General features: G+C 40.6%; 4 protein-coding genes across 7 annotated transcripts in view; 2 read left to right on the top strand and 2 right to left on the bottom strand.

The window, feature by feature from the left end:
- Positions 1 to 5461, bottom strand: part of LOC104946329 (tubby protein homolog) — a 14885-nt gene extending 9424 nt beyond the window's left edge. Inside the window, exons 1-12 of one of the 3 annotated variants that reach the window (XM_010772136.1) lie at positions 5024 to 5461; positions 4621 to 4680; positions 3414 to 3573; positions 3050 to 3280; positions 2813 to 2941; positions 2575 to 2733; positions 2337 to 2494; positions 2072 to 2233; positions 1829 to 1941; positions 1115 to 1229; positions 927 to 1025; positions 672 to 843 (exon numbers count right to left, since the gene is read on the bottom strand). In XM_010772136.1, coding sequence (XP_010770438.1) covers positions 672 to 843; positions 927 to 1025; positions 1115 to 1229; positions 1829 to 1941; positions 2072 to 2233; positions 2337 to 2494; positions 2575 to 2733; positions 2813 to 2941; positions 3050 to 3280; positions 3414 to 3573; positions 4621 to 4662 — 1540 coding nt within the window. In that variant the 5' untranslated portion in view covers positions 4663 to 4680; positions 5024 to 5461. Of the gene's footprint in view, positions 1 to 671; positions 844 to 926; positions 1026 to 1114; positions 1230 to 1828; positions 1942 to 2071; positions 2234 to 2336; positions 2495 to 2574; positions 2734 to 2812; positions 2942 to 3049; positions 3281 to 3413; positions 3574 to 4620 lie in introns of all 3 variants that reach the window. The other 2 variants (XM_010772134.1, XM_010772133.1) reach the window with 2 other exon arrangements.
- Positions 1 to 7669, top strand: part of cfap119 (cilia and flagella associated protein 119) — a 19537-nt gene extending 11868 nt beyond the window's left edge. Inside the window, exons 3-10 of the mRNA XM_010772137.1 lie at positions 5999 to 6033; positions 6134 to 6199; positions 6298 to 6461; positions 6588 to 6658; positions 6840 to 6956; positions 7060 to 7135; positions 7273 to 7338; positions 7422 to 7669. Of these exons, the coding sequence (XP_010770439.1) occupies positions 6026 to 6033; positions 6134 to 6199; positions 6298 to 6461; positions 6588 to 6658; positions 6840 to 6956; positions 7060 to 7135; positions 7273 to 7338; positions 7422 to 7579 (726 nt within the window). The 5' untranslated portion in view covers positions 5999 to 6025 and the 3' untranslated portion in view covers positions 7580 to 7669. The remainder of the gene's footprint in view (positions 1 to 5998; positions 6034 to 6133; positions 6200 to 6297; positions 6462 to 6587; positions 6659 to 6839; positions 6957 to 7059; positions 7136 to 7272; positions 7339 to 7421) is intronic.
- On the bottom strand, positions 7623 to 10900 carry phkg2 (phosphorylase kinase, gamma 2 (testis)). 2 transcript variants are annotated; one of them, XM_010772138.1, is made up of 10 exons: positions 10687 to 10900; positions 10302 to 10413; positions 10029 to 10204; positions 9876 to 9930; positions 9692 to 9757; positions 9431 to 9594; positions 9236 to 9326; positions 8951 to 9104; positions 8735 to 8860; positions 7623 to 8649 (listed from the first exon to the last, which is right to left on the bottom strand). In XM_010772138.1, exons 2-10 carry the CDS (start codon positions 10394 to 10396, stop codon positions 8404 to 8406), a joined length of 1173 nt encoding a protein of 390 aa, XP_010770440.1. In that variant the 5' UTR covers positions 10397 to 10413; positions 10687 to 10900; the 3' UTR covers positions 7623 to 8403. The 2 variants fall into 2 exon arrangements, with proteins under 2 accessions (XP_010770440.1, XP_010770441.1); XM_010772139.1 differs by lacking the exon at positions 10687 to 10900 and adding an exon at positions 10570 to 10641.
- Positions 9101 to 17957, top strand: part of rnf40 (ring finger protein 40) — a 14060-nt gene continuing 5203 nt past the window's right edge. The window contains 14 exon segments of the mRNA XM_010772140.1: positions 9101 to 9128; positions 11661 to 11809; positions 11918 to 12085; positions 12348 to 12651; positions 13125 to 13325; positions 13525 to 13646; positions 13758 to 13904; positions 14600 to 14671; positions 14834 to 14953; positions 15115 to 15294; positions 15505 to 15640; positions 16325 to 16446; positions 16591 to 16856; positions 17022 to 17151. Coding sequence (XP_010770442.1) covers positions 9116 to 9128; positions 11661 to 11809; positions 11918 to 12085; positions 12348 to 12651; positions 13125 to 13325; positions 13525 to 13646; positions 13758 to 13904; positions 14600 to 14671; positions 14834 to 14953; positions 15115 to 15294; positions 15505 to 15640; positions 16325 to 16446; positions 16591 to 16856; positions 17022 to 17151 — 2130 coding nt within the window. The 5' untranslated portion in view covers positions 9101 to 9115.

Raw genomic sequence — 17957 nt, 5'->3', positions numbered from 1 at the left:
ATGATGTAATATTTTCAAGACATTCTTTTTAGTTTTACAGCTTGATGAAACGTTTTTGTTTGACATCAGCCATTATAGATCATATGGCCATCTGAGTGTTTGTGGTACTGTTTGTGGTTTGTTTTTAACTTTTTAATACAGTTAATTATTCAAAATGTCANTGCGTCGGGTTGTTAGTTTTAGCAGCCTTGATGACGAACCGTTTTGTCGTGACATGCTGCAGCGGGATTGATAGATAATCTGGCCATTCGGGTGGCTGTGGTACTGCTTCTCCTTGTGGTTTGTTTTTAACTTTTTAATACAGTTAATTATTCAAAATGTCAGAGTTCCTTATTTTTAAACTGAAACTTGCACTACTGTTCAAAAATAAATAACAACAAACCTGGAATTATGCATTTGGGACTTTTTTTTGCTTTTTCTTGTTGTACCGAACCCGTACCGAACCGTGACCCCCAAACCGAGGTACGAACCGAACCGTGACCTGAACCGTTACACCCCTAGTAATGAACAGTTACCAGTGTACATCCGGGTCTCTGATTCAATTTAGTTCCAATAAATCGTAATATTGTAACTTTTTTTTTTGGAGGGTGGTCCCTGGTCAGTGTTATGGGGGCATTGGCCCCTGTTGGCCACCCCCCTAGAACCGCCCCTGATAAAAGGAGACATCTTACCGTTTTCAGGGTGGACGATCTGGAAGTTTTTGACCGAGGCCTGCGTGACACGACCGTGGAAGTTAAGCACAAACGACTGAGACTGTTCGTTCCAGCTCGGGCATTTGTTCAACAGCGTGACCAGATTGTCAGTGTTGCTGTGTGCATGGCGGGCCAGAAGAGTATCAAGATCCTATAATAATAACACAACAGTTCAGCTTCTTGTTCTTACTTCATAGCGTTTTTTTGTTATGTTCTTTTACTTTTTAAACTTACATTCTTTGGGCGAATGGACACTCTTTCGTCGTTCTCCAACATGCCGGGGATGGTCACTGTCATTTTCCTGGGACCCTTAAATCCCAGCACGTTCGTCTCCTGGAACGTGAAAGATGATCGTATTATAGGTTTTATCTCTTCATATGTTTTGTTAAAGTGGGTTTTATTTTAGGTGATTTTAGACTCACATAGCAGATTGCTGCCAGCTCTTGCCTCACTGATTCACACTCTTTGACAAACGGCTTTTTCTCCGGGTTTTCACCTCCATCATAGACTGTGAACTTTGTACCCAGAATATTTGACCTGTAACAAATGAGAAAAGTAATTTGAGTAATCTAAAATCATCTAAAAGGTGAGAAGTGAAAGCGTCCTGAAATCTTATTTATTTTAGCAAAGGAACTACAACGTTTTTTATTCCTGCAATTTGATTTGATTCTGTCAGTATGCCACAAATCAAGGAAGAGTTCCCAAAATGTATGGGAAAATTCAAAATGGTCCAATTTACACACGCGATGCAATTAATATAGAAAACCATTAGGGGCCTTTTTCATGGCTGACATTTTGACAGGAAAATCACAAGTTTTGGGCTTGGAGGAAGGTATGAATTATGTTCAAGTCAAATGGCTCAAGAATCTGTAAAGTCACAAGTCATGGCTGTTACAGTTGATGTGGATTTGTAGGTCTTTTTTTAATTTTGTAGAGTCTAAATTCCTCTTATAAGTGAAAGTCGGATTCAGGCCCAGGGTTGAGAACCCCGTCCACGTGTTTAGCATAATGTCACTGGATTCTTACATTTGACCAAAAGGGGTTTTGAAAAGGTTTACAGGAATACAAGATACTGCAGAACTTACTGATAAGTTACTCAGGAAATCAAACAAATAAGATTTGGATGAGAGATGTACCTTAGTTTCCCTATGTAGCAGTTTGTGTCTCTGGTAAGATTAACTGGGTCCGTGGTGATGAGATAGTTGGATGTTTTGCTCTTCTTCCTTTTTCTGCCTGCCATTAGAAACACCTGAAAAACAGAATGATTGTAGAGAAGATAATTAACCTTCATAGCAACATGACAGAACATTACAACAGGATCATTTGAACTGAAATCAATGTGCACAAAGTTTGGGTTCAAGTTGAGTAGAAGGACCAACCCTATTGCCATCCTCCTTCTCCATGTGGAGGTAGTACGTGGGGTACATTCCCTTCTCCATGCCTCTCCTGTCCCTGGTGACCCTGCACTGGATGGTGACATCCCTGGAGGCCGGACGCAACGCAAACTTCTCCAGATCCTCCACTGAAATTGGAGACGATGACTGAAATGACAATAAGTGTGAGAATGATGTTACTTTCATGCTTTTTGTGACTAATCAAAATCTTTTGACGACACACTAAACCCTTTCATTTGTAATGTCTCACTCTGTCATCGGATTCACTGTTTGACGATGAACCCTTTCTGTAGTTGGAGTTAAGGGAACCGAGACCTGGCGCGGTCTTCTCTGCTTTCTTTTTCTTCTTCTCCCTTTTCTCCTTCTGGATTTCCTCGTCTTTGCTCTCGTCACTTATTTGGCACCTGGCTGTAGAGATGTCACATTCATTACAAAAAAGGTATGGTATTGTTGATCATAAGATGCAACAAGGCCAGATTGTCGCTCACTTGTGTGGAGTTGTTTTTTCCTCTTAGGCGATTGAGTGGCAGGCCTCTCAGCCCCTTCTGTCTCTTCAGCTTCACTTTCATTGCTTTTATTCTTCTTTGGACTCCCCACATCCCCCACTGGCTCTGCCTCCTGGCTCGACTCCTCCTGCAAGTGCTTCTCTGTGAAGTAGGTGATACTGAAATGCTGTAAAAGTATTTTGAATAGAGTATTGATATGTTAATTGTAAATTGAACTCACTTTTTCGCTCTTGTTTGGTTTTCTTGGTTGTCTTCTGTGGGTCTTCAGATTCTTTCGCTTTGTCTTTCTTCTTTGTTTTTTTCTCCTTTTTCTGCTTCTCTTGTTCCTTTTCATCATCCTGGTCGATCTCTGGTTAAAAGCAAATCAAATGAGAGATTAATTTGCGTGCACACACACATGTTAATCAAAACAAAGACATCACATTAGAATCAAATATTCTGCTTTGCATTTTCTTACCTTTGGCTTTTTCTTTTTTCACGTCTTTCTTCTTTGGCTTTTTCCCCTCACCCTGAGCGTTATCCTCCACTTCACACTTCACCTCAGGCTCTTTGTCAATCTCCAAGTTCATTTTTTTGGGAGTATTAGGAATCTGTGAAGGCACCTCATCAAACTTCATAGTTGCTGTTGTGTTGTCTTCACCTAACAGGATCTCATCCAGTGGGTTATCATGGGCATGTTCAACTTGATCTCCAGGGAAGAAAAGCAAACAAACAAACCTGGATTTTATTATTTAAAGGACTAAACATGATTGCACTTTACATTGAAATGTGTAATAAAATAGATATAGCCAAATACATTAATAAGTAATTCTCATACTAACCAGTGAGGGAAGTGTTGCTCAGGGATTGGCTGATCAGCAGCGGTGTTTGATCGGAGCACACAGTTTTGAGCTTCTGTTTCTTTTGGCGAGCATCCCGATTGGCTACCACCATTTGAGAATCAGCTCTCTTTTTTTGCTGCTTTTTCATCAAAAGGGCTCGCTGTGGGAAAACCAAGTATTAGACTTCCTTTCAAATTGTCAACTCAACCTATAGGTTAAGTGATGTCTTATTGTGCATTTTACTCACTTTCAATAAGTACATCTTGTTGTTTGGGTAGTAAAGCTGTGGTAGAATCTATCTAGGGCACTTCATTACATTTGAATGTTCTAATGTTTTTTTTCAAATGTAATAGGAGTTGACGGACCATGAGCTAAACCATCATTATTATGAGGTATTTGATTTCAGAAGAGAATACTCTCAATAGTTTGTAGTCCTGCTTTTTACATTTTGTTCTGATGCAAATTCAGAAAATGAACTACATTTTGTTTTTTATTTTACATCTACAGCATAAGAAGGCTACAAATGCATTTCATTGTGCAACCCATTTTTATACAATAACAATCAACCCATCTTGAGCTATGATCATTGGCCAGAATTATAATATTCTGTTCTATTATTTAACCACAAAAAGAACCAGATGAGGTTTTGGGATCTGGGAAAATTACTATTGTAATATAACACATATTGGTTGGATAATTGTATTCTATGCCTTATATAACTATGCCTGTGCATCATTGTTACTGTTTACTAACATCTTACTTGGTTACTACAGCTATAATTAGTACTTCTATCGCTGATTAACTACTGATCCTCCTTGTACAAGATATTTGTGTTGAAGCTACTCTACTGGATATAAGCCAGCAGTCACAAGACTGAGACTTAAACTTGAGCAGCAGGTGGTCCTGACACAGGTAGCCAGGATCTCAAGCGTTATTTACTTTGTTTTAACCACATGTAAGCTAATTGGACAAAAATAAGTCCCAGTATTTTATCCACTGTCAGCATGGACTATAATTATTATATTTAACTTCTATGTTTTGATAGAGGAATGGAGCTAAACGTCTACTATAACCTAAAAGTAACATATCTTTGTCATTTGGATTCTGCTTCTTGAGCAATTCAAAAATAAATAAATAAAACCAAACATATCTGGACTATTTTATGTGTAGAAGACATAAAATACTTCAATTATCCTTGTTTCTTTACCTGGTTGTCGAGCTTCTGTTGTCGTATATCAGGGTCCTCCATGTCTGAGGGGATGAATCACTGCTATTCACAAACAGTAGATAATTAAGGATACTTAAACAGAGGCTATGAAATCCAGCATTAAAAGTTCAATGTGAGAAATTCATCTGTCTCCAAAATAAAAGAGCAATAAAATGCGTTGTTTGATTGTGGCACCCTGTCCACCTTTGTGTAGCAGAAGGCAAAGTGGATTAAAGGGGGATAATGTTCTTAAAGTGCACTGCGCAGCTCAGTCAGTGTGGAGCAGAAGTAGCAGGGGCAATGCAGGCTTTCCAGGACCGCTCTGTGTGGGTGCTAAGGTGTAAACACAGGAGAAACAGGAAGGGAAGGTGATCACCTCCTCATGCCACTATTAAATACTTACATCACTTACTTACCCGGCCGTAAACAGTGAAACAGGAAGCCAAACAAGTCACCAAAAACTGCTAGTAAACCCTCCGAGTCTCCCCCAAACGAGCCTCATCGTGTTCTACCTTCTCACGAAACATAACAATCGCGTGGGCCATTAAAATCCCCCTAAAACGGCAAAAATAATAGATAAAAACAACAGAAACAAAGCGTTGGCTATTAGCCGAACAGGCAGGTTTATGTCGTTCCCATGGATACGGCTGTCACGCAGCAGCGATTGAGAGCGGTGAAAATTCAAAACAATCCAAACATCCATGTTTTTAATGAGAAAACAACATTGTTTGTGTCTGTATTATTAATTTAGCGTTGACGTTTTCGACGTTTGCACTGGTAGGCCTAATATAGACCTAGCATTATTCTAGAATTGAATGAAATCACTTGATTTTCGACAAAATAAAGATCAGTAGCCTATCTAAAAAAATAATTGTGGATATTTCAACTTATCTTTTTCCTCTATAATATTTTTTTCTTTTCAGTATTTATATTAGGGTTTTATGTATAGAAAAGGCTATTTATATTTTTAAATTCCTTATATTCTATTTTCAATTCATAAAAATACATTTTATGTTTTTCTGTACAGAGCGCTAAACCGGAAAAGAACATTTGTATCACGTTGCTAGGAAACAACCTTCCAAACAGGAAATTATTCCGCAAACTTGCCTTTGGTCAATTACAGTGAAAATTGATGAGAGAATCGGTGTAATCTTACTTCTGTTTTTCAGCTGTTAACGTCTGCAGTTTGCTCAATTTATAATTGGGCTTAATAAATAAAAATGGATACAATAACAGAGGTAAGAGCTAGTTACAGGTTGCTACTTGACTGCCTGCACGTTTACTTTATTTTTGTTATAAATTATATAGTTAAAATATAAGGATTCATATTATAGCTATAAGAATTATAGCCTTGTGATGCATTGTTTTTTTCCTGTAGGTACCACAGGCCCTGAAACCTAAATTGATGCTATGGTGAGAGCTGTGTCCCCAGATTATATTCAATGTCATTGGTTGCTGCTTTAAGCCCTGCATACAAATGTCTAGCAAAAATCCATTCCTTGTGTGTGTTCAGGACAGACGTAAACTACCATGACATGGAGGAAATCGAGAAAATGCACTCCATCCCTGATCTGGAGAGGTTTTTACCACCTGTTAATATTAAACATTTCTATCTATTTAACACAATCACACTGACAGCATTAAGTATTCTTTCACACTTCTTCTCTTCTGTGACAGTGCTTTATGCAGAGTGTTTGGAGTCGATCTCCCTGAACCAAAGAGAGGAGTTCTGCTGGAGTTGTATGTCCAGACGGTGCTTTTTTGCAGAGAATGCAACTATAAAAAGGAACAAACATCTGCTCTCTTGTCCATCATCAAGGCCACGCATGAAGTTAACATAGGTACGAAAAGTCATATTATTATTATCAGTGTAGATGGATGATGTTCAAACAAAGTACGCTTCAAGATTACTCATTTAAATGTTCCTTAACTATAAATGGGATGTGTTTGAAACTCCTTTCTTGCAGAAACTCCGCTCAACAACATAGAGCAGTGTTTCAAATACTGCAAGGAGCTACTTCTCTGTCACTCAGTCAGGGTGTGTACAACAAATCACAAACAATGTTACTCAGTAGAGCTGCAACAATCAATGTTTTAGACTCTGACTCATATTAAGCTCGAAATCGTTTGTTTTAGGTACTCTGGGAAACTGTTATATACATGGGTTTGAGCCCACAGATTTCCATACAATGTTCAATTTGAATGTTTTCCCACAACAGCGACCTCCCTTTAGCATCAACCTGTTTAACTCTGAGGAGGCGACCTGTATCTTAAACTACATCTATAACCGCTACGTGAGACACTACAAACTCTACAAATATATTTTCGCCCCACAGGTAACAATCAAACATAGATTCAAGCAACCGCTGCTATTGTTCCTTTTTTTTTTATAAATAATACTATTATTTTATAATATTTCTCTTTATTATTTTTGACCAGCTACAACTTGACTTGTCTTTTACTTATGGGATCCCAGGCCAGGATGAACCTACCATGGAGAACTCTTCTGCTCTAGGTAATAATTGGTATTTGCAGGTATAGTGGCACAAAGCCCTTTTTATATTGTGTCACATTGAAAACAGAATATTCTTGATATTTTAGAGCACTTTAAATCAGTTGTATTGATGCTTACTCATACTTTTCTTGCACCAGATGTTGAGAATGTAATGGAAAAGGAAACAGAAGCATCTATTGGAGAGCCGGAAGGAGCAACCCTAGGTAGTAGCCCAATCATAGTTGTTCTAAAAAGCCAAATGCACCCAGAATATTGTATTCTAACTGCTTCATTTCATCCCTTTCAGGTTCACAATCAGAACTGAAGGGACTTATAGAGAGAGAGGTCAGAGAGCAGATGACGCTCGTGTCTGGACAAATGGATCAGCGAATGAAAGACATCGCAGATCAGCACAAGAGGGCACCAGATTCTCCACAGCCCAACCAAAAGGCCAAAAAACACTGATTAAGAAACATTGATCTTAAAGGACCGACACAAATTAGATCAATTAGAGCTTCAAATTAGTTTTATTCTCAATAAATCATTTTTTCTTCATATACAGTACATATATCTGCATTTTTACAATTAATGTGCATTTCTCAGGGAGGCACTTTCTGGAAGTGCCGCTCATTAAACTGCAGAATGAACTGAGGATGTAACGTGGTTAGTTAGTTTCAATAGGAAATACAGTCACAATAGTCTTCACAGTTAGATAAGTGGGTTTCTTATTAAGGAATGTCTGCATGCACGACAGTATATCTACCAAAAAACACCCCATATACTGTACTTAAATGTTAAACATGTCTTCTGGTACTGCTTTGTAACCCTTGTAAATCTGCACCTTCTTGTGTTATGTCTATATAATTATTATCTAAACAGTAAACCATAATGCTTTAATGTCCACACAGTGCTTTGAAACACATTCTCCTTTCAGTAATAACTGACTATCAACAGGTAAAATCCTAAGTACACATAATGTAGTCGTATGTTATATGTTATTGAAATTATTGTGCAATGTGTCCTAAACTGCAAAGTGACCCTGCAAACATGATGACCTGACAAGAAAATATTCAAACAGCCACAAACACGGATCAAAACGCAGATAGGATGAGATGTGCGTGCTTATCTTTAACTCGGAAAAACACGGTGCGCTTTAAGGCATAGAAACATCCTGGCCCCTGAACACCTCATCTTGAAATCAAAGTAATTCAAAAAGACAAACACTGACTTGAAAACACATGCAAATGTTTAAATACAAATCACCGTGGTTTGGAATGAGGTTGACCTGTTTATGACTCGAAGTCCTCCAGGCCCAGCAGCATGATCTTAGCCGTGTTCTGAAAGAGGGCGGCTCGGTTCTGCTGCTCCCCTTTCTTCACCCAGTGCCCGTAGATGCGGAAGGCGCAGCCGTCGATGAGTTTGCGGACACAGCGGAGGGAGTAGGGGTCTCGGGCCAGAACCTCCCGGGTCAGAGGGCGAGTCCTGCGGTAACGGCTGTACATCCTGATACAGGCCAGCACGCTGATTATCAACACCTGAGGAGGCGTGAGAGCACAGAGAAGATGTGAGAATGGAAAGGACAAGAAGTTTATATAATTTAAACTCAACACTGTGACTCACCCTAAATGTCTTTCTGGGAATGAAGAGTCGCACTTTCTCCTTCTGATACAGTCTGAAGAAGGGATGTGATAAGGCTTGCTCAGAAGTGAGACGGACGGCAGGGTCCACCACCAGCAGCCTGGATATCTGAGCAAAGTGATTCCAAACTAAGACTAGTGTGATCCAGGAGAATATTCAGAACATTCACAAGATATTATGAAACTTCTATCAGCTCACCAGATCTTTCACGTTGTCCGACCTGTCGTCCCACTCAGGGGAGCTGAACTGATACCGGCCCTCCATGATCATCCTCAGCATCAGCATCTGCTTGCGATGCCAGAACGGTGGCGATCCAGCCAGTAAGGTGAAAAGGATCACACCACAAGCCCAGCTGTTCAATAAATGCACCAAAAAGGTAAGCAAGAATTAGAGATATAACTAACAGCCAGGTTCATTCTTTGTAAATGTATACTGATTCAAATGACACTACAGATTAATGTTATGATCAAAAGGAAGGCTTACAGGTCGACCTCTTTGCCACAGCCTGGGTGCATTTCATCCATGGAACATTTCAGTATTTCAGGGGCCAAATAGCCAGGTGTCCCACAAAGGTCTAATTCAAATAAAAGAGAACAGATCATGTTAACCTCTGTCTACACAAACTATATGCATATCTAAATAGATCATTCATTTCCAGTTTATTATACACTCCAGTACCTCTAAGCTTCTCTCCAGGTTGAAGCTGCACAGAGAAACCGAAGTCGGACAGTTTGATGTGTCCCTGATCATCCAGGAGAATGTTCTCAGGTTTGAGGTCCCGGTGGACAATGTTGAGGGAGTGGAGATACTGCACGGCCTCCAGTAGAGCTCGCATCATACTCCTGTAGAGCAATGCATACATTTGACATTGACATTTTCCACCTAAAATCAAATGTAGTGCAAATTAAATCCAGTTGATGTGTCAAAGTTGGAGCTCACCTGGTTTCTTTCTCACTCAAAGTCACTTTTTCTGTGAGGTAGTCAAACAGCTCTCCTCGCCTCATGCTGTAAGTGAAAATTCAAGATTACTATCATCATACAATTGCTTCCTGATTATGCATTTATATTTTAGGGAAGGAATAGTAAAAGTGATTGCACTTCAGCTATTTGTTGTAATACTCACAGGTCAAACACCAAAAATATGAAGGTTGTGGACTCATATGAATCAATTAGAGTGACTGAAGGGAATCAACACAAAGAAAAAGGTTTCAGTACATTTGAATTTAAAGAAAATAAAAGTGTCTTGCAGTTCGGGAAGAGTAGAATTCAAACCCACTTATTGAGGAATGCCCTTTCACCATGTTGAGGACGTGGATCTCCTTCAGTGTGGAGGTTTTCACCTCCTCCAGCTGCTGGACTGTCATCCTCTCAGCCGTTATCTCAATAATCTTCACTGCCAGCTCCTGACCCCCATGTCTGTGCACACACCTGCGCACCACACTGCTCACACCCCTGAGACAACATTGACCCAGGATACAGAATAAATGTTTTTATTATTATTCATATTGAAAGATAAGGTCACATTTCTGTTTTTTTCTACTGCACTCACCTTCCGATCACCTCCTTAGGATCATACTTCTGGTAAAACTCCTTGGCCCCTACCCAGTCTGGTAATTCATCTCCAAGAATTATGTCTTTGGTCATGGTGACAGCATACGAATCTGTAATAACAACACACTGTTAGTCACATGTGTCTCTTTGTAACATTGCGGTATGATCAGTCTAATAACAGGAACCACTGACAAGGAAGTGTTTGTATTAACTTTAGTTTAATTCAAGTCATAAGAATTTTATTTGGAATAGCTTGCTACACATACCTTTCTCTACTCTCGACTGTTTAAAAATGTGGGTTTTATTAGCTAGCTGTGTGTGTGTGTGTTGGTCTTGCCCTTGCTGCAGCAGCAGGTTCACTGACCGTACAGGAAGCTACTCACCAAGTATGAAATGTCACAACAAGAGTGAGCTGGAGACCGCGAATAAGGAATCTTTATGAAAATGCCATCACAGCTAGAGGAATCTATCGTGAAGCCATAACTGTGTGCGATTCAACGGCGACAAAATTCAAAGTTAGCTACCGGTTATGTTAACAACAACAGCTAGCTACCGTAAGCGATGTTTACATTCTAGTCTCATTCCTCGAAACAGCTAGGAGCCTGTTATTACACAATGTGACAGCAGTGCCCCCGTGTGGCCGGAGTAAAGATTGCAGCTAGGTTCATTACACGAATACAAAAAAAAATGTTTAGGCATTACAAATAATTATTACACTTATTTTATATCATCACAAAATGCCATACTCATTTAATGTATATATTATTTTTTTGTGATTGACATTTCTTAAAATAAAAAATGGGCGGAAGTACCATGTCGTTATTTCCTGTAGCTTCGCTGGATGCACTGAGTTACATTTTCAGTCGCTCCGTGTGAAGGTTTGTAACGTTAATATTTGCCGTAAATCTTGTTTATACGTTCATTTCCGTGTATAGTTTCCTTTCAGAACATCATATAGATGTAATGGTGGTCCCTGAATGAAAGTCGTGACCACCAGTCATTAAATATTCTGGACAAAGAGCCCCGTTTAGCTAACTAAGGTTTCGGAGAAAGATAGCATTAGCATAGCTAGCGTTTACAAGCTTGCTAACGCTCCGAGAAGAATTGCTAAATTGAGAATAGTCGGTAGTGTTTTAAGAAGTAGGTTATACAATATCAGTCAGCATAATCGATAAGACACACATATGTTAACATTAGCACCAGAAGAGCACTATTCGGAGCCAATTACAATCAGTGGCCCTTAGTTCAGGGCTAATGCCGTAGCTAGCTGTCATCAAATGAATGAGTTCCCTATTTACAAACTAATGTGTAGTTTCTTAAAGCTGTACCAACGCAAATATTGTTTGATCTCTTCTAGGGGAAGGAAAGATGTCAGGTGCCGGGGGAGGAAAACGTCCCTCAGGAGGGGACAGCCCCCCTGTCCCACCTGAGAAGAAGAGCAAAAAAGAGGAGAAGACCACTACCACTCTGATAGAACCCATACGCATAGCAGGAGTCTCCTCTACGGTCAGTCATTTGGTGTTTACAAGTCCACATATATTAAACACTTACTAAGAACAATAATCAGCATTTATGACATTGCTCACTTCGTTTTTTTCAATTTTTCCTGTGCAGGAGGAAATGGATATGAAGGTCCTCCAGTTCAAGAATAAGAAGCTATGCGAGCGCTTGGAGCAGAGACAGACGATGGAGGATGAGTTACGAGAGAAAATTGAGAAGCTGGAGAAGAGACAAGCCACCGATGACACCACCCTGCTGATTGTCAACCGCTACTGGTCCCAGGTACTTCTTCACATCTAATTACATTGTTTAAACCAGATTATACCCAATTTGCGTCTCAAACTGGTTATGTAAACACAAGATAAGTGGGGTCTCATTTTGTCAAAGCCACCAACAACTAATAAACACTTTTTTGTATCCGTCTTTCCTTACCTAACCCCTTGTTTACATGATTTTACACATTTTAATAAAGTACTATATGATACTGTTGTACAGAAAATAAACCCTAGGTAATATTTTTAATAATTGTGTGTCTGATTTGCAGTTGGACGAAAATGTGCAAGTTCTGCGGAAACGTATTGAGCCCGGCACTCCGGTGTCATCGACCCCTGCCCCACCTGCACCCCCCCTGCCTGAACCAACACCTATGGAGGAAGATGGTGTCAGTCTGGCCTCACCAACTTCCGCCGTGCCTCCACCTCCTCTACCAGCAAGTCCAAACGGGGGGGAGCTGGCAGAGAAGCAGGACGCGCATCAGGAAGAGCGCCTAGAAGGGCAGAAGCAGCCCCCGCCTCCTATTGGGTCAGAAGCGATGAACCTCAAGGAGCTGCCACACGACTCATCAACAGGTAAGCAGGGTTTTTTACTAATGTGATCTATGGAAAGTCTCCATCACTTACTGCATTAGTAGACCGCTCCAATCTAAGCATATAACATGTTATTTGATCGTCACATTATTAGAATTAGGATTAAAGTGTAAATGGGTATGATTCCACATACGTTTTCAATATCAGTTCTCCTCAGTATTCAACATACACCTTTTTCTGTTATATTGCTACTGTTGTTTCCGGTTGTTGTTAACTGTGTTCAACTTTTGCAAAAACATCTCAAATCAATAATTGTAATGCTTTTGGTAGAGTAAAAGGGTAAATGTAAGAGCATGTTCCTGCTGCAAAATACCATTTAAAAAAACAAAAAAAACAAAAAAAAAACATTGATAGTCATTTTCAACTGTCGAGTCAACACTTATTTGTTATCATTAGATAAAATGCTTTTTAAATTTTAACTAACCTTTTACATTACCACCTTTTACTATGTTCAGATGCATCGTCGCCCCCTCCTCCTCTAAGTGACAATGCTAAGGGCTTCCTGGTTACTTTGGAGCACAGCAGCGAGGAGGAGCTCAGCCTGCACCTCCAAGACCGCATGCAGTTCAGCAAGGAAGCCATCGCCTGCCTGGTCTGCGTCTTTGACCGGCTGCACAGCCGCATCGACAGCATGTGCAAGCAAGTCCAGGCTGCAGGTAACTGGGAATAAGCTGATTAGTGATCGTTCATATGTGATAAGCAATTGACACACAAATACAACTGAAGAACACCTGCTGTACAATTTATACCCTGCTCTAAAACGAATGATCTGGTACTTATAGCTTCATCTGTCTGTATTGAGTTGTTGTTTGCTCCATTCTAATTTGACACAACTTTATTGATCTTTATTGTCAGCATGTGATGACGATAGCCAATCTGACATAATCAATGAAAACCACACCCTGCTGGACGAAAACACTCGACTGCGAGACCTGACCACTCTGCTGCAGGGCCGACACCACAAGATGTCCATGGAGGTACGATGTCCTTGGCTCTGTTGTTGTAGCTTGTACAAAGCTGTTCTGTGTGTATGCAGCCATTGCTTCACTGCTGAAACAGCTGTTTTCACATCTTTACCTTTATTGCAGTACAACGAGTTAGTGGACAAGGTGACCAGCTCTGAGACCAAGGTGTCTGAGATGGAGACGACAGTCGAGGACCTGCAGTGGGACATCGAGAAACTGCGCAACAGGGAACAAAAGCTCAACAAACATCTGGCAGAAGCCATGGAGCAGGTGCGTGAAATTGTCTGTGTGCAACTTGCAGGCTTTGTTTTTGCTTACTTTTGACCGTTATGTATTTTAAAGGTTTCAAAAATATGCTTGAGTTCAAAATCTACTCTTTGAAAACTGCTTTTATTTAAAGTCCGTGTTTCGTCTGCACATCCAAAACTAATAATTTGGTCTTTTGCCCTGTGGCATCTTACACCAGGCGCGCAGGGGACCAAAGCTAGTTAAGAATGAAATAATCCTGATCGAAACATACAATCAGAGTTAATACGAGCAGTCGGTTCGAAAGACACACACTATATTAATTTATACAAAATAAGTCTGTAAAATATTTTTTTCAATTGAAATTATATTATTTAGATGTAATACACAGGCTTTGAAAATCTGGAAATGTTACGTTTAAGTACTTCGAGCTTGAATTGTATCATAAAACGCTCTGTGAACTCTGTGAATGTCTAGCTGGTTTCTCTATTCTTACCTACCCTACCTTTAAGCCAGCTGCTCTATGGATGCATGTCTAGCTGGCCATGCATGCATTGATCAAATGGTATTTTCTTGCATTAGACATCTGAACATTAAAACATAAGCATTGTTTGAGTGATGTCATAGGATGTGTTGCACCTGTTTACTGTCATGTGGTTTTTCGGCCTTGTTTGTTCTTGTTTGTTTTTTTACTTACGTTTTGCATTTGTGATCTGCAGCTGAAGTCCGGATACAGCACCAGCAGCTCAGGAGGAATCTCTGGAGGCCAGATTACTCTGAACATTCAGAAGGTGAACTTTCATACAAAGCTACATCTTGCAAATAAATGGGACATGGGACTTTTTCTTCGCACATAACTTGGTTCACATCTCAGATGCCAGTTTGTTTCACTCCATGGTCATTTATACTTAAGTATTTATAACATGTTTTTTTTTGTTTTTTTTAAATGTCAGTTTGAGAGTCTCAATGCGGAGTTGGAGCACAACGCGGAGTTGGCGAATAGCCGCATGGCAGAGTTGGAGAAACTGCAGGCGGAGCTGCAGGAGGCAGTGAGGGAGAGTGAGAAGCTCAAGGTAAAGATCTAATCTCTGTTTCTTTGATAAGAACATTACATCTGGTTTCACAAACCCAAATCATATCCACCTTTTGAATCTGTGGATGAATATGTCGTTTTTGGCGAATGTAGTGCGGTAAATCACTTCCAATGCTTCACTGTCATCGTCTGATTTTTCAGATGGATTTGCGGAATATTCCAGAAGACGTTGTGAAGGAGACTGTGGAGTACAAATGTCTGCAGTCGCAGTTCTCCCTGCTTTACAACGAGTCCCTGGGGGTGAAAACCCAGCTGGATGAAGCACGCGCCCTCCTGCTCACTGCCAAGAACGCCCACCTCCGACAGATCGAGCACATGGAGGTGAACTTCATCCATCACAGTTGACCTCTTAAAATATACATTGTCCATCAGAGAATAAAAAGGAAAATACTTTTCTTCACTGCGCATTGGCTTTGGCCCTGTGTTACTATCAGTCTTTACTGTTTTCTTGGCCCTAGCAACCTACAACTGACAGTGTTTATTATTACCGATGCTTGGCAACATTGTCAACAACTGTTTCCAACCTTTCAGAGTGATGAGCTGTCGCTCCAGAAGAAGCTGCGGACCGAGGTTATCCAGCTGGAGGATACCCTGGCCCAGGTGCGCAAAGAATACGAGATGTTGCGCATCGAGTTTGAGCAGAACCTGGCAGCCAATGAGCAAGCAGGTAAATACAAACACACATCCATCAGCACGCCTTGGAAGAGGGGAGGGAAAGCATGCCAACATGGGGCATGTTAAGAGATGCATTAAGGGTTATGCTTTTCACGCTGTAGATGATGGTGATTTTAGAATGATACTCAAAGCCAACATTAAAGGGACAGTTGACTTTGCCTCTTACCTGTAGCGCTATTTATCATTTTAGATACTTTAGTTTGAGTTGCTGCGTTTGTTGTTTTTCCGTTTGAAATGTTTGCCTTCCCTTGACTATAACTGAACTTGATGGCACTCGGCTTAAGCTGTTCAAAGCGCAAAATGAAACATGTAAATAATGACCCTGTCACTCAAGATGCTGTTCTTGGCTGTTTTTATTTTGAAAATATGTTATACTACTGAACTGAACCTCTCAAACCACATTTTCCAGAAAGAGAAATAGACAGATTGATATCAGACAGCACTACGGGTAACAGGGTGTATCTTTCATTTTGCAGTTAACTGTCCCATTGAGCAACACACAGATCAACACAGCACACGTCTATCTGATATCTGTGTGTAAACGCATTGTCTTTGTTGTGTGTATAATAAACCATTTGTATCATCATGACCTCCCTGCATCACTTACTGCCCCAGATAACTGCATGACTCAAACCCAGACCACAGGTTGACTGCTCTCTGCTCTCTGCTCTCTCAGGGCCAATCAACAGAGAGATGAGGCATTTGATCAGCAGCCTTCAGAACCACAACCTGCAGCTGAAGGGGGACGTGCAGCGCTACAAGAGGAAGCTGCGGGAAACCCAGATGGAGATCAATAAGGTAGATGACCTAAATCACGATCAAATGTGTGATGTGTTTGATTCAGTGGGATCCAAAGGGGTTTTCTGAACTCCACCAAAACATTACGAGTGATGCGTTGCAGCTACCCAGTGTCCCTTCATTCACCTTTTGCTCCGTCCACAGTTGCGTTGTCAAAGTGGCGACACGGGGACTCTGATCCTCGACGAGACGACGAATGACAGCATCGAAGTGAAGAAAGAGGATGACGAGGACCATGAGGAGGAGGAGGAGAGGAGGAAGGAGCTGGAGAGGCAGCGGGCCCGGGAGAGAGAGAGGGAGAGGGAGGCCGACCGAGAGCGGGAGAGGGATCGGGAGAGAGAGAGGCAGCGCAGCGACGAGCTGAAGAGGAAGGACTCGGACACTCTGAAGATGCTCAGAGTAGAACTCAAGTACATCCTTCTTCTACTCCTCGCTTTACATTCTATTTCTAATGCATTCTTTGCTCTTTTTTTGACCTGCAATGATGTCTTTTCAACCAAATGTGTGTACTCAAATAACTGCACTTATCGGATTACTGCCATTACTGTAATCTTTTATCTCCTTTGACTCGTCAGGAAAGCCCAGGAGTCCCAGAAAGAGATGAAGCTCTTGTTGGACATGTACAAATCAGCTCCAAAAGAGCAGAGGGACAAAGTTCAGCTCATGGCCGCCGAACGTAAATCTAAAGCTGAGGTTTGTTCTTTGGTGTCTTTGTCTTTCTTATATACTTTGCAGGGTCTCCGCGGGGTCTTAAAAATTATTAAAAGTTGATTTAGCGAAAATGAAGGCTATTAAAAAGTAATAAACAGCATTTTCCAAGGTATTACATTTTGTAGCTTGTTTTCAATAAGTATATAAATTGTCCAAAGAGGTTGTATTCTACAGTCTGCCTGAATGTAATCATTGCGTAGGCAGTGTTTCCCCTAGGATGGAGTCATAGCAGCGTTGCTAAGGCATGTGGGCCCAGCATAATGTAAGTGCGGAGCGCGTGGAATTTTTTTGCGCGTGCGAAGTGCGCCCTGCCAATTTGTTTCTATATGTCAGCACAAGAAAGGCTCTTGAGGCCTAGTACCAGGCCGGTTCTAGACAATTTGCTGCCCTAGGTGAGATTTTGGGTGACATTTTATGTGTGAAGAATAAATGAAAAATCTCTACCAAAGACAAATACACTGCAAAAACAGAAACTTATTGACATAGTTAAAAGACGTCAAAATGGCTTCAAATGTATTCAGTATTGTATGAACATGTTTGAATTGGGGGGTGGACGTCACATCCTCTAGGGGGGTCCGGGGTATGCCCCCCCGGGAAGATTTATTTTTGAACATTTGACAGTAAAATGCTTCAATCTGGTGCACTTTGAGCACACACTTACTAGAGACCTGATCTAGGGGGCACAACTCTAAACGCCCATATGAAAAAGATCGGTTTACATTTTAATAATTAAATAAGTATGTGAACATAACCAATAACCTACCATAGCCAATAACAAATACATGTAGCTTATTTTATTT

This window comes from Notothenia coriiceps, unplaced genomic scaffold (genome assembly GCF_000735185.1).
Source record: "Notothenia coriiceps isolate Sejong01 unplaced genomic scaffold, NC01 NC01_scaffold00010968, whole genome shotgun sequence".
NCBI lineage: Eukaryota > Metazoa > Chordata > Actinopteri > Perciformes > Nototheniidae > Notothenia > Notothenia coriiceps.
Note: the sequence above shows the minus strand (reverse complement) of the source record. Positions and strands in the feature narration are given on the sequence as shown.

What these genes read in the sequence shown, in the direction of transcription:
- phkg2 (XM_010772138.1), bottom strand. Translation starts at nt 10,396, where the DNA reads ATGACCAAAGACATAATTCTTGGAGATGAATTACCAGACTGGGTAGGG. An exon ending in CGGACAACGTGAAAGATCTG is followed by an intron (nt 8,861 to 8,950) that starts GTGAGCTGATAG and finishes CACTTTGCTCAG; the next exon opens with ATATCCAGGCTGCTGGTGGT. An exon ending in TTCCCAGAAAGACATTTAGG is followed by an intron (nt 8,650 to 8,734) that starts GTGAGTCACAGT and finishes ACGCCTCCTCAG; the next exon opens with GTGTTGATAATCAGCGTGCT.